Source organism: Dendropsophus ebraccatus, chromosome 3 (assembly GCF_027789765.1).
Source record: "Dendropsophus ebraccatus isolate aDenEbr1 chromosome 3, aDenEbr1.pat, whole genome shotgun sequence".
Classification (NCBI taxonomy): Eukaryota; Metazoa; Chordata; class Amphibia; order Anura; family Hylidae; genus Dendropsophus; species Dendropsophus ebraccatus.
This window is the reverse complement of record NC_091456.1, coordinates 157,757,876-157,771,094: the sequence shown is the minus strand read 5'-3', so window position 1 is coordinate 157,771,094 and position 13,219 is coordinate 157,757,876. Positions and strand designations below refer to the sequence as shown.

Genomic DNA, 13,219 nt, shown 5'->3' with positions numbered 1-13,219 from the left:
ATAATGAATATGAAATATTCCCTCTCCTACTACCGGTTAAACTTGGGGGCGTCTTCAACTGTGGCTGTCCTATATAGTTACCTATAGCCTATTAGTAAGCCTGTCCCTTATAGTTACATAGGTTTTTTTTCTGCAGCATGCACTTGAATTTCTATATGTTCTATTTAGATGAATGGGACAGGCACAGACACTTCTGCAATCAGTCCTGTGTGAACCATATGGAACTGCTTAAAGCGGATGTTCCATCAGACGGAGTGAAATATTTTTTCAGCGGGGGGGGGGGATTGGGGGAGGGGGATTCTGGTGGCGCTGTCCTTTTCAAAATACTGCTTGGTTCTCGCGCTCGGTTTTCTCTTTGTGCACGGCCCCGGTTTTATGCACTGGAGGCAGGCCCACCGCTCGACGGCCCAGCAAAGCCCCCCCCCCCCCCCAGTGTAACAATATTCTCTCCCTTTGGTAACGCACCTCCATTAGAATCAAGCAGGGATGCATCACCCCATAGGGCATAGTGCCGGGCTGGTCCACAAGGAGAAAACGGCGATGAGCCTAGGAACCGAGCCGCATTTTGAAAAAATTACCGCGCCACCTGGATTCCCTGTGCCGACCCCATAAGCTGATGTCCTAAAATGACATGGGCATTGAGGAATCAATGACCCCAGGTCATGAAAGGGTTAAACTGAATCTGTCAGCTGTAATTCATGTTCTAGACTGCTGACACTGTTAGATAGCCGTTTAAGGAGACATGGTAGCCTTTATATATCCAGCTGGGCTTCCAGGATGTAGAAGAATGCTATTCTCTGGTACAAAGAGTCAAAGAGGCTTTTCCAAGCTTCTGATCTGTTGCAAGCTGGAAAGTCTCCTCCCTGCTTGACTAACAACTGGTAGCGAGTCTCAAACGGGGTCAGGCACTTAAAGGAGAAGTACGTAATTATTTTTTTTTTTTATTAAAGTATTGTACTGCCCCCCAAAAGTTATACATATCACCAATATACACTTATTACGGGAAATGCTTATAAAGTGCTTTTTCCCCTGCACTTACTACTGCACCAAGGCTTCACTTCCTGGATAACATTGTGATGTCACGACCCGACTCCCAGAGCTGTGCGGGCTGTGGCTGCTGGAGAGGATGATGGCAGGGGGACACTGAGGGACACAGGGCACTGGAGGGACACTGAGCATCCCTCTGCCATCATCCTCTCCAGCAGTCACAGCCCGCACAGCTCTGGGAGTCGGGTCATGACATCACCATCTTATCCAGGAAGTGACATCACCATTTTATCCAGGAAGTGAAGCCTTGATGCAGTAGTAAGTGCAGGGAAAAAAAGCACTTTATAAGCATTTCCTGTAATAAGTGTATATTGGTGATTTGTATAACTTTTTTTTTGGGGGGGGGGGGGGGGGGATTGGAAGAGAAGGTGGTACAGCTTGCTGCACTTCAGAAGCTCAAGAAAGCCTCTTTGAACTATAGCGTAGAAGAATTTTTCAACATTTTGGAAGCACAGATGGATATATGAAAGTTGACACGTGTCTTTCGGACCTAACCGTTATCTAAGGCAGCATTAGCATGTCCATGACATACAGTCCGCAAGCTGACTGTATACCACGGACTGCACTTTTGACCTGGAACTTGCAGCATCATCATTCACTATGATGCCAGGAGCTCAGTTACAGCTCCTGTATTGGCACAGCCGTGTCCGTTCAGCAGCACAGAACTTTAGCAGTTTCAGAGCTCCTGGGATCGTAAAAAATTATGATGCCGCAAGTTCCAAAAGAGATAAAGCTTGCAGTCCGTGGTATACAGTCAGCTTGCGGACCCTATACTACCTATGTGTGCATGCTGCCTAACAGCATCAGCAGTTGGAAACTGCAGAAGAGATTCCCTTTAAAAGGAACAAGCTGCAGGTACTAATGTGACTGTATAGCAACAGGCCCAGCACACTGAAGAGGCTACAAAGCTTGCCTTGTAGCATGGTGGGTGATTTTTAGACATATATGTTCGTATGCATGTGGAAAAACCATTTCATAGTCAGATTCTCGTGGTTGTTCACAGTAACCAATCACAGCTCTGCTTTCAAGCGTAACTGTCATTTCAGGGCCATTTTCTTTTAAACATTAAATATCAACAGTACAAGCGATTTTAAGAAACTCTGTAATAGGTTTTATGTACTAAAAGAGTTTCCTTCTGTACTGAAAAAGCAATCTCCCAGCCTCCCCCCTCACATCAGATGAAGCAGGATTTCTGTCTCCATTATGTGGCTATGGAGAGGGGAGGGGCTGTTAGGAGTGACTGAGCACAGAGCAGTCCTGCACAGCACAACACCCTGCAATCTTCTCTCAGTAAGTTCATAGATAAGCACTGACCTTTCTGAAACCTGAATCCAGCGTTTTAGGTGCCCAGAGAGTCTACAAACAGCTGACCTTCATGTCACCTCTTCCTGCTCCCTCATCTCCCTCAGCCCCTCCCCCCTTCATAGGCTTACAATGGAGAGAGCAGAACCCGTCTTCACTGGCTTCTCTGTAATGAAGACGTGTTTGCCTGATAATGCACAGATAAGAAGTCAGGGGGGGAGGCTGGGAAATTGCTTCTTGAGTACAGAAGGAGGCTTTTTTGGCTGATGAAACCTATTACAGAGTTTCTTAAAATCGCTTATACTACTGATTTCTGCAATAAAAAAAACATGACAGTTACTCTTTCACTTTACCAGAACGATGTGAAAAATAAAAGCCAAGCAGCTCAGTTTTCATTAAATTGTGAATTTTGGTTGCTATGGGCAACAAATAATTTCTCCTTGCGGTGTGCATAATCATCAGGTTTTTTCCCCTGGAATACCCCTTTAAGGATAGCTTAACACTGCCAACCACAGGCTCTGCACAGCTTATACCTCTTCTTCCTATCAACACCATGAAAACCGCATTAGGAGGGTATGATCACACTGAGGAACAGGCGGGAAATTTCCTGATGAATCTGTGCTTAAAGGGTCATTGTCGTTTAAATTTTTTTTAGAAAAAACAAAGGGCGACAGCGCTCCATGGCGAGGATCAGAAGGGCAAGGTGAAAAAGGGATAGGGGTGCACGGCAACCCTCACCTGATGTGGTTGTGCAAAGGGAGGCACAACACTCTGCAGCGTATATATCAAGGACCGCAGCCACTCCCGATATCCAACAGGAAACAATGATGCAAACAACCTCCAACTCCAGACTACACGGATTATGGGGCGCAGGTCCAACTTGAGATCGAGGCACAGTGAGTAATAAAAATATATTTTATTGTGGAGACTCAATGCGTTTTGGAACCGCACCGGTTCCTTTCTCAAGAGTCATGATACTGATAAAACAGAACAGCACTATATATCACAAACCAAGATGACATCAAAAGGGGAGGAGGACTCAGAACCTCCCACTTCAATCAACACAGACACCTGTAACACCAATAAAGAAAGGCATATAGCTATATACTACATTGCATTGAAATACAATAATATATAAGAAGAGTATATAAAACGAATATGTTTACATGTAACATGTATATAAATAAAAATGTATAAAAATGTATAAAAAAAAATGTATAAAAAAAAAAAATAAAAAATAAAAACTTTTTAAAAACTTAAAAAAAAAAATTTAAAAAAACTTTTGAAAAAAAAAATAAATTAATTTTATATATATATATATATTTAAAAATAAGTATATATAATAATAAGTATATAAAGTTAAAAAATTATACCTTCGTATTTTCTAGTGTCTCATTTAAGCCATCTGGTGACAAAGAGCAAAGTTTAAAAATCCAGTACGATTCCCTATTAATGAGCTGCTTGTATCTATTGGGAACATTCTCTCCTATACGTTCCAAAATAGTGAGTCTCAAACTACTAGGGTCAGAATTATGCTTAAGAAAAAAGTGTCGAGAGACACTATGCAATAAAAATGAATTTTTAATATTAGCTCGATGCTTGTTCATGCGGCACCGCACCGTCTGAATGGTGCGTCCCACATACTGCAGGTGACATGGGCATTCTAGGAGATAAATAACGTACTGTGATGAACAGGAATACATTTCACGGACAAAAAATATCTCATTGGTGACTATAGAGGTAAATGTTGATGCTGGGGTATCTGTTATCCAATTGCAGCATAAGCACCTCGCTACATTGCAGCGTACGGTGCCCACAGATCTAGTTTTTGTATTATTACTATTTTCCATATCTGAAGTAATTTTACGGAGTTTGCTAGGTGCTAGATGGCAACGTAATGTTTTAGTTCTACGGAAAATAACATTAGGTTGTTTGGGAAGAATTGATTTTAGAATAGGATCACTGAGAATAATACCCCAATGTTTCGTTAAGACCCTTTTAATTTCCTGTGTACCACAATTATATTCTGTAACCATAGAAATGCCATATTTATTGAGATCTTCAGAAGTAGTTTCATGTTTGTGGTTATTAGTCATCTTATCTAAAATCTTTTTTTGTGTGGTACATTTATTTTTACTGTAAGCATTGGATAGTAATCGTTTGGGATAGCCTTTGTTGGTGAAACGATCATATAAAATTTTTGATTGTTCCTGGTAATCAGTATCCAAAGTACAATTTTTTCTTATACGTTGGTATTGCCCGTATGGTATATTTTTTAGCCAATTCGGAAGATGGCAACTCTTATAATCTAGGAAGCTGTTAACGTCCACTTTTTTAAAAAAATTAGAGGTGATGATACTGTTAGATGGAATATCTTTCTTAATTAAAAGATCCAAAAACTCTATACTAGTGTCACTATAGTTAAGGGTAAATTTAATGCCCCATTCATTCTGGTTTAGAAGATGCACGAACAGAAGCGCATCATCATTAGTCCCCGTCCACACCATGAATAAATTGTCGATATAACGACGGTAAAAAAAACACAAATTTACTGTACAATTCAGAGACTTGGGACTGTGCGATGAGCTCTGCCTCAAAACGACCCATGAAAAGGTTGGCAAAACTTGGGGAGAAACGAGAGCCCATCGCACAGCCCTTTATTTGACGAAATATATCATCTTCAAAAGAAAAAGCATTATTTTCCAAAATAAAACGTATACTTCGTCAAATAAAGGGCTGTGCGATGGGCTCTCGTTTCTCCCCAAGTTTTGCCAACCTTTTCATGGGTCGTTTTGAGGCAGAGCTCATCGCACAGTCCCAAGTCTCTGAATTGTACAGTAAATTTGTGTTTTTTTTTACCGTCGTTATATCGACAATTTATTCATGGTGTGGACGGGGACTAATGATGATGCGCTTCTGTTCGTGCATCTTCTAAACCAGAATGAATGGGGCATTAAATTTACCCTTAACTATAGTGACACTAGTATAGAGTTTTTGGATCTTTTAATTAAGAAAGATATTCCATCTAACAGTATCATCACCTCTAATTTTTTTAAAAAAGTGGACGTTAACAGCTTCCTAGATTATAAAAGTTGCCATCTTCCGAATTGGCTAAAAAATATACCATACGGGCAATACCAACGTATAAGAAAAAATTGTACTTTGGATACTGATTACCAGGAACAATCAAAAATTTTATATGATCGTTTCACCAACAAAGGCTATCCCAAACGATTACTATCCAATGCTTACAGTAAAAATAAATGTACCACACAAAAAAAGATTTTAGATAAGATGACTAATAACCACAAACATGAAACTACTTCTGAAGATCTCAATAAATATGGCATTTCTATGGTTACAGAATATAATTGTGGTACACAGGAAATTAAAAGGGTCTTAACGAAACATTGGGGTATTATTCTCAGTGATCCTATTCTAAAATCAATTCTTCCCAAACAACCTAATGTTATTTTCCGTAGAACTAAAACACTACGTAGCCATCTAGCACCTAGCAAACTCCGTAAAATTACTTCAGATATGGAAAATAGTAATAATACAAACAAAAATAATAATACAAAAACTAGATCTGTGGGCACCGTACGCTGCAATGTAGCGAGGTGCTTATGCTGCAATTGGATAACAGATACCCCAGCATCAACATTTACCTCTATAGTCACCAATGAGATATTTTTTGTCCGTGAAATGTATTCTTGTTCATCACAGTATGTTATTTATCTCCTAGAATGCCCATGTCACCTGCAGTATGTGGGACGCACCATTCAGACGGTGCGGTGCCGCATGAACAAGCATCGAGCTAATATTAAAAATTCATTTTTATTGCATAGTGTCTCTCGACACTTTTTTCTTAAAGGGAACCATTCACCCCGTGGCCCCCATTAGAAACAGACATACAGTGACATAAAGGTCAATATACTTACCATATCGCTCCCGGTCCCGTCCCGGATCTCGTTGTTGACACGGAGAAATCGCTGATTCTTCTTCTCCCGCCCATTATGGTAATGAGCTGAGATGAGTCCAACGTCCATAGGAAACGACGGACGAGTCCAACTTATTCATGAGGTCCTCTTCTCGTCGCCGCCCATCCACGCCTCCTGGAACTTGATTGACGTCTTCAGTCTTCAGTCTTCTGCCGAATTCCCGCGCAGGCGCCGCTGCGATGGTCTCGTCACCTCTTCTGCGCCTGCGCGGTAAACAGGATGCGTGTTCGAGCCAATCGGCGCACGCGCAGTAAACAGTGGAGCTGCAGAGCGGCTTCAATTGTGAACTGCGCATGCGCCGAAAACGACCGTCACGGCGCCTGCGCGGGATCCGGCGAGAAGAAAGAAGACGAGGAGGAAGAAGACCCGGCGTCAATCAAGTGTCGGAGGCGGGGAGAAGGCTGGACTTCGGGCCGGCGGCGCTCATTAGCATAATGGGCGCGAGAAGAAGAATCGGCGATTTCTCCGTGTCAACAACGAGATCCGGGACGGGACCGGGAGCGATGTGGTAAGTATATTGACCTTTATGTCACTGTATGTCTGTTTCTAACGGGGGCCACGGGGTGAATGGTTCCCTTTAAGCATAATTCTGACCCTAGTAGTTTGAGACTCACTATTTTGGAACGTATAGGAGAGAATGTTCCCAATAGATACAAGCAGCTCATTAATAGGGAATCGTACTGGATTTTTAAACTTTGCTCTTTGTCACCAGATGGCTTAAATGAGACACTAGAAAATACGAAGGTATAATTTTTTAACTTTATATACTTATTATTATATATACTTATTTTTAAATATAAATATATATATATATATAAAATAAATTTTTTTTTTTTCAAAAGTTTTTTTAAAAGTTTTTTTTTTTATACTTTTTTTTTATACATTTTTATTTATATACATATTACATGTAAACATATTCGTTTTATATACTCTTCTTATATATTATTGTATTTCAATGCAATGTAGTATATAGCTATATGCCTTTCTTTATTGGTGTTACAGGTGTCTGTGTTGATTGAAGTGGGAGGTTCTGAGTCCTCCTCCCCTTTTGATGTCATCTTGGTTTGTGATATATAGTGCTGTTCTGTTTTATCAGTATCATGACTCTTGAGAAAGGAACCGGTGCGGTTCCGAAACGCGTTGAGTCTCCACAATAAAATATATTTTTATTACTCACTGTGCCTCGATCTCAAGTTGGACCTGCGCCCCATAATCCGTGTAGTCTGGAGTTGGAGGTTGTTTGCATCATTGTTTAAATTTTTTTGGCAGAAATCAATAGTACAGGCGATTTTAAGAAACTTTGTAATTGGGTTTATTAGCTGAAAAATGCATTTTTATCATAGAAAAACAGTTTGAAGCTCCCCCCCCTGTCTTCATGGTTTTCTATGGAGAGGGGAGGGGTGGAGGGAGATGAGGCACCAAAACAGGACAACAAAGTTAATTTACAGCTACATTACCAGCTATCTCCTCTGAGGTCAGCACTGACCTCTCTGACCTCTGAATATCAGCTTTCGTACAGCTTCCACTATGTAATCCTTTGTTCTCTGCTCTCTGCTGGCGACTAATCTCCTTCCTCCCCCCTCCCCTCTCCATAGATTACACAGGGCTCGACTGATCTAAACAAGACATGATTTCCTGATAATGAGCAGTGAATGAGAGAGAGGAGGGGACCTGGGGAAAGTCTTTTTGAATGCAGATAATGGCATATTTGCCTAATAAACCAAATTACAAAGTTTCTTAAAATCGCCTGTACTATTGATTTCTACAAAACAAAAGAAAAAAAAACTACAGTGACACTTTAATTTTATACTTATTCTGGTTGATATTCCACCTGTTAAATATGAACAGAGCAAAGTCCCACTGTGTTCAATGGGATTTCCGCTCTGTTTTTCACACAGCGGAATGTTCCACCGCTGATCTGCTTTCCGCCCAAGGAACTAACATGCCTGAAAGAGAAATCCCATAGAAGTCATTGGGGCTTTGAATTTCCGCTTTCCACCAGAGTTGAAGAAGAGGAAATTTCAAGCAGAAGACTTTACTCTTTAATTCCTCAGTGTGAACATACTCGAACCTTCGGCTCTCCAGCTGTTGCAAAACTACAACTCCCATCAAGCCTGGACAGCCAAAGCTTTAGCTTTGGCTGTCCAGGCATGATGGGAGTTGCAGTTTTACAACAGCTGGAGAGCTCAGCTTTCCTACCCCGGCCATAGACACATGACAGCATGTAAAGATTCCATGCCTGACCCCAGGGGCTTCCCTTATTGATCTGCACTCACTGGTCACCATTCCGCACCCTAGTTGCTGCAGACACCCCAAATCATTACTGCTTAGTGATAGTGAACAGTGTCTAGGGACTCACCCAGCTCTGCTACATCATGAGCCTGCAGGTTATTATAGTGAGTTATGGCGGTGTACAGTGACCCCTTCAGTGCTGCTACACTGTGAGAGAGGTGAGTGACAGGTGTGTGGGCACCGCCAGGCCTCAGATTTCTATCACATGCCGCTTTGCAGGATTTTTTTTTTTTACATTGCCATCACAGTTCTGGTATAATGTCACCGCTAGCGCCACCAAACCATGAGGACCATCACCACTTAGTGCATCCTATTGTCATAGGGAAGGGATGGGGAACCTTCCGCCCTCCAGCTATTGCAAAACTACAATTCCCATCATGCCTGGACAGCCAAAGCTGTTCAGGCTTGATGGGAGTTGTAGTTTTGCAACAGCTGGAAGGCTGAAGGTTCCCTATCCCTGCCTTACTGTATGTTCACACTGAGGAATTAAAGAGTAAAGTTTTCTGCTTGAAATTTCCTCCTCTTCAGCTCTGGTGGAATATAAGTGGTTCTGACTTCTATGGGATTTCTCTAGCAGACACGTCAATTCCTTGGGCGGAAAGGGAATTGTAGTATTGCAATAGCTAGAGGGCCGAAGGTTCCCTATCCCTGTTCTAAGCCAATAGGGTGCACTAGGCGGTGAGGGTATTCCTGGCTTGGTGGCGCTAGCGGTGATATTATAACAGAACTGTGATGGCAATGTAAAAAAATCTAATCCTGCAAAGACTCACCAGTCTCACAGATGTAAGAGCTCTGAAGCGATCACTGTACACCGCTATAACTCACTTTAATAGCATAATATGGGTGAGTCCCTGGACACTGTTCACTTCCACAAAGCAGTAATGATTTGGGGTGTCTGCAGCAACTAGGGTGCACAATGGTGACCAATGAGTGCAGATCAATAGGGGAAGCACCTGGGGTCAGACATGGACTCTTTCCATGCGGTCATGTGTCTATGGCAGGGGTAGGGAACCTTAGCTCTTAAAGTGTTACTGTCGTATTTTTTTTTTTTCTTTTTTTGCAGAAATCAATAGTACAGGTGATTTTAAGAAACTTTGTAATTGGGTTTATTAGGCAAATATGTCATTATCTGCATTTAAAAAAGCTTTCCCAGGTCCCCCCCCCTCCTCTCTCTCATCCACTGCTCATCAGTCGGGCCCTGTGTAACCTATGGAGAGGGGAGGGGGAGGAGGAAGATTAGTCGCCAGCAGAGAGGAGAGAACAAAGGATTGCACAGCGGGACCTGCATGAAAGCCATAATCAGAGGTCAGTGCTGACTGTCAGAGGAGATAGCCAGGTGATGTAGCTGTAAATTAACCCTTTGTTGTCCTGTTTTGGTGCCTCATCTCCCTCCACCCCTCCCCTCTCCATAGAAAACAATGAAGGCAGGGGGGAGAGCTTCTAACTGTTTTCTCATGATAAAAATGCATTTTTCAGCTAATAAACCCAATTACAAAGTTTCTTAAAATCACCTGTACTATTGATTTCAGCAAAAAAATAAATAAATAAAAAATTAAAGGACAGCGACACTTTAAGCTGTTGCAAAACTACAACTCCCATCATGCCTGGACAGTCAAAGCTAAAGCTTTGGCTGTCCAGGCATGATGGGAGTTGTAGTTCTGCATCAGCTGGAGCACAGGGGGCTGTCTCTGTCTCCCTCTGCCCAGTGCTGGCTCTCTCACCCCCGCTGCTGCCGCTGTTCTCCTCCCCCAGGGCGGGGGGCGCCGTGCTGCCATCTCCTCCATACTGCGGGGTCTTCTCTCCCCAGTGCAGGTTGCGGCTCCCCGGGATGTCGGGCGGGGTGGTCACCCAGTGCTGTGACAGATCCCCGGAAGAGCTGAATGACCTTGCCGGGAAGCTGTGCTGGTAGGGCGGAGGGCCCTCGTCCCCGCGGCCCCAGGCTGACCCCCTGTATCCCAGGCCATCGAATCCCTCGGGCCTGCGGGGCTGCATGATAGCTGCACTACTACAAGAAGCAGCCCGGGCCACCGACCGTACGGCGTGACGTCACGGAGACAGGTGCTCAGCCTCCCGAGCTGCGCTATGCTATGCAGGAAGAAGGCGGCCTGGGGGCTCGATGACGTCACGCAGCAGCGAGGCATGCCGGGAACTGTAGTACATTCTGCCGCCAATAGGCTCACAGGACAGTTGCGCTTTGACAGGGCGCACACGTGGAGGTGTGTACGGAACTTTGACCCGTGATTGGGTGGGCGGGAAGGGGGCGGGGCTGAAGTGCCTGCGTCCTTAGCAACCGGCTAAACGAAACTGCAAACAAAGTGGGCTGAGCGCGGAGTGAGTAACCGATCTGTTCCGTACATATCATCGGTGCGTGACGTAATGCCAGCCGTGACGGGTCCGGGACAGGTGTCAGCGGGGGTGACAGGGCGGCCGTGCCCCTCTCCACTGAGCGGTAGTCAGATGCCATCCTGGGCGATGACCTCACGCCATATAGATCTGTAGGGAAGTAGTGACGTATTCCTGAGGCATGACGTCACTGCAGTTAGCGGGACATTGAAAGTCACTCATACAGATAACGTGGCAGCCTGTGTGTTTTATAATGAATAATATTATTTTATACGTATATGTAACATACGCATCATGGTGGGCTACTGCTGGGACTTGTGGTGCCACACGTCATGGTTTCTGCTAGGGATGATCTATAACCATAGTATTACACAGTTAGGTTTTTCCATGTAGAGTACATGCAATCATTGCACTGCAGGGGTAACCAGAGGGGTGCAGGAGTGTAACAGGAGGGGTGCAGTGCAGGGGTAACCAGAGGGATGCAGGGGTGTAACAGGAGGGGTGCTCTGTAGGGGTGTAACAGGAGGGGTGCACTGCAGGGGTGTAACAGGAGGGGTGCTCTGCAGGGGTGTAACAGGAGGGGTGCACTGCAGGGGTGTAACAGGAGGGGTGCTCTGCAGGGGTGTAACAGGAGGGGTGCACTGCAGGGGTGTAACAGGAGTGGTGCAGTGCAGGGGTGTAACAGGAGGGGTGCACTGCAGGGGTGTAACAGGAGGGGTGCTCTGCAGGGGTGTAAGAGGAAGGGTGCTCTGCAGGGGTGTAAGAGGAGGGGTGCACTGCAGGGGTGTAACAGGAGGGGTGCAGTGCAGGGGTGTAACAGGAGGGGTGCTCTGTAGGGGTGTAACAGGAGGGGTGCTCTGTAGGGGTGTAACAGGAGGGGTGCTCTGTAGGGGTGTAACAGTAGGGGTGCTCTGCAGGAATGTAACAGGAGGGGTGCAGTGCAGGGGTAACCAGAGGGATGCAGGTGTGTAACAGGAGGGATGCTCTGTAGGGGTGTAACAGGAGGGGTGCAGTGCAGGAGTCACTAGAGGGATGCAGGGGTGTAACAGGAGGGGTGCTCTGTAGGGGTGTAACAGGAGGGGTGCAGGGCAGGGGTAACCAGAGGGGTGCAGGGGTGTAACAGGAGGGGTGCAGTGCAGGGGTCACTAGAGGGATGCAGGGGTGTAACAGGAGGGGTGCAGTGCTGGGGTCACTAGAGGGATGCAGGGGTGTAACAGGAGGGGTGCTCTGTAGGGGTGTAACAGGAGGAGTGCTCTGTAGGGGTGTAACAGGAGGGGTGCTCTGTAGGGGTGTAACAGGAGGGGTGCAGTGCAGGGGTCACTAGAGGGATGCAGGGGTGTAACAGGAGGGGTGCTCTGTAGGGGTGTAACAGGAGGGGTGCAGTGCAGGGGTCACTAGAGGGATGCAGGGGTGTAACAGGAGGGGTGCTCTATAGGGGTGTAACAGGAGGGGTGCAGTGCAGGGGTAACCAGAGGGATGCAGGGGTGTAACAGGAGGGGTGCAGTGCAGGGGTCACTAGAGGGTACTGTAGTACTGTATGCAGTACAGAGGTAACTAGAGGGGCACAGGGGTAACTGGGGGGGGGGGGGGGGGGAATCCAGGGCTGCAACTAGAGGAATGCAGTGCAGGTTAACTAGAGGGGTGCAATGCAGGGGTAACTAGAGGGGTGCAGTGTAGGGGTAACTAAAGGGGTGCAATGCAGTGGTAACTATAGGGTGCAGTGCAGGGATGTAACTAGAGGGGTGCAGGGTAACTAGAGGGGTGCAGTGTAGGGGTAACTAGAGGGGTGCAATGCAGGGGTAACTAGAGGGGTGCAGTGTAGAGGTAACTAAAGGGGTGCAATGCAAGGGTAACTAGAGGGGTGCAGTGTAGGGGTAACTGGAGGGATGTAGTTCAGGGGTAACTAGAGGAGTTCAGTGCAGGGGTAACTAGAGGGATGCAGTTCAGGGGTGTAACTAGAGGGTGCAGTGCAGGGGTAACTAGAGGGTGCAGTGCAGGGGTAACTAGAGGAGTGCAGTGTAGGGTAACTAGAGGAGTGCAGTGCAGGGTAACTAGAGGAGTGCAGTGCAGGGTAACTAGAGGAGTGCAGTGCAGGGTAACTAGAGGAGTGCAGTGCAGGGTAACTAGAGGAGTGCAGTGCAGGGTAACTAGAGGAGTGCAGTGCAGGGTAACTAGAGGAGTGCAGTGCAGGGTAACTAGAGGAGTGCAGTGTAGGGTAACTAGAGGAGTGCAGT

General features: G+C 45.4%; 2 protein-coding genes across 13 annotated transcripts in view; one reads left to right on the top strand and one right to left on the bottom strand.

The window, feature by feature from the left end:
• SLC25A46 (solute carrier family 25 member 46) overlaps positions 1-10,782 on the bottom strand; it is a 39,385-nt gene extending 28,603 nt beyond the window's left edge. The window contains exon 1 of the mRNA XM_069962993.1: positions 10,364-10,782. Within this exon, the coding sequence (XP_069819094.1) occupies positions 10,364-10,634 (271 nt within the window). The 5' untranslated portion in view covers positions 10,635-10,782. The remainder of the gene's footprint in view (positions 1-10,363) is intronic.
• The window catches only part of TMEM232 (transmembrane protein 232), a 184,936-nt gene that overhangs the window by 24,329 nt on the left and 147,388 nt on the right, over positions 1-13,219 (top strand). For 2 of the 12 annotated variants that reach the window (XM_069962990.1, XM_069962980.1), the window contains exon 1: positions 10,368-10,858. The exons of 1 other annotated variant lie outside the window; for it this stretch is intronic. The gene's annotated coding sequence lies outside the window, so the exon portion shown is untranslated. 9 more of the 12 variants (XM_069962982.1, XM_069962981.1, XM_069962986.1 and 6 more) reach the window with 8 other exon arrangements.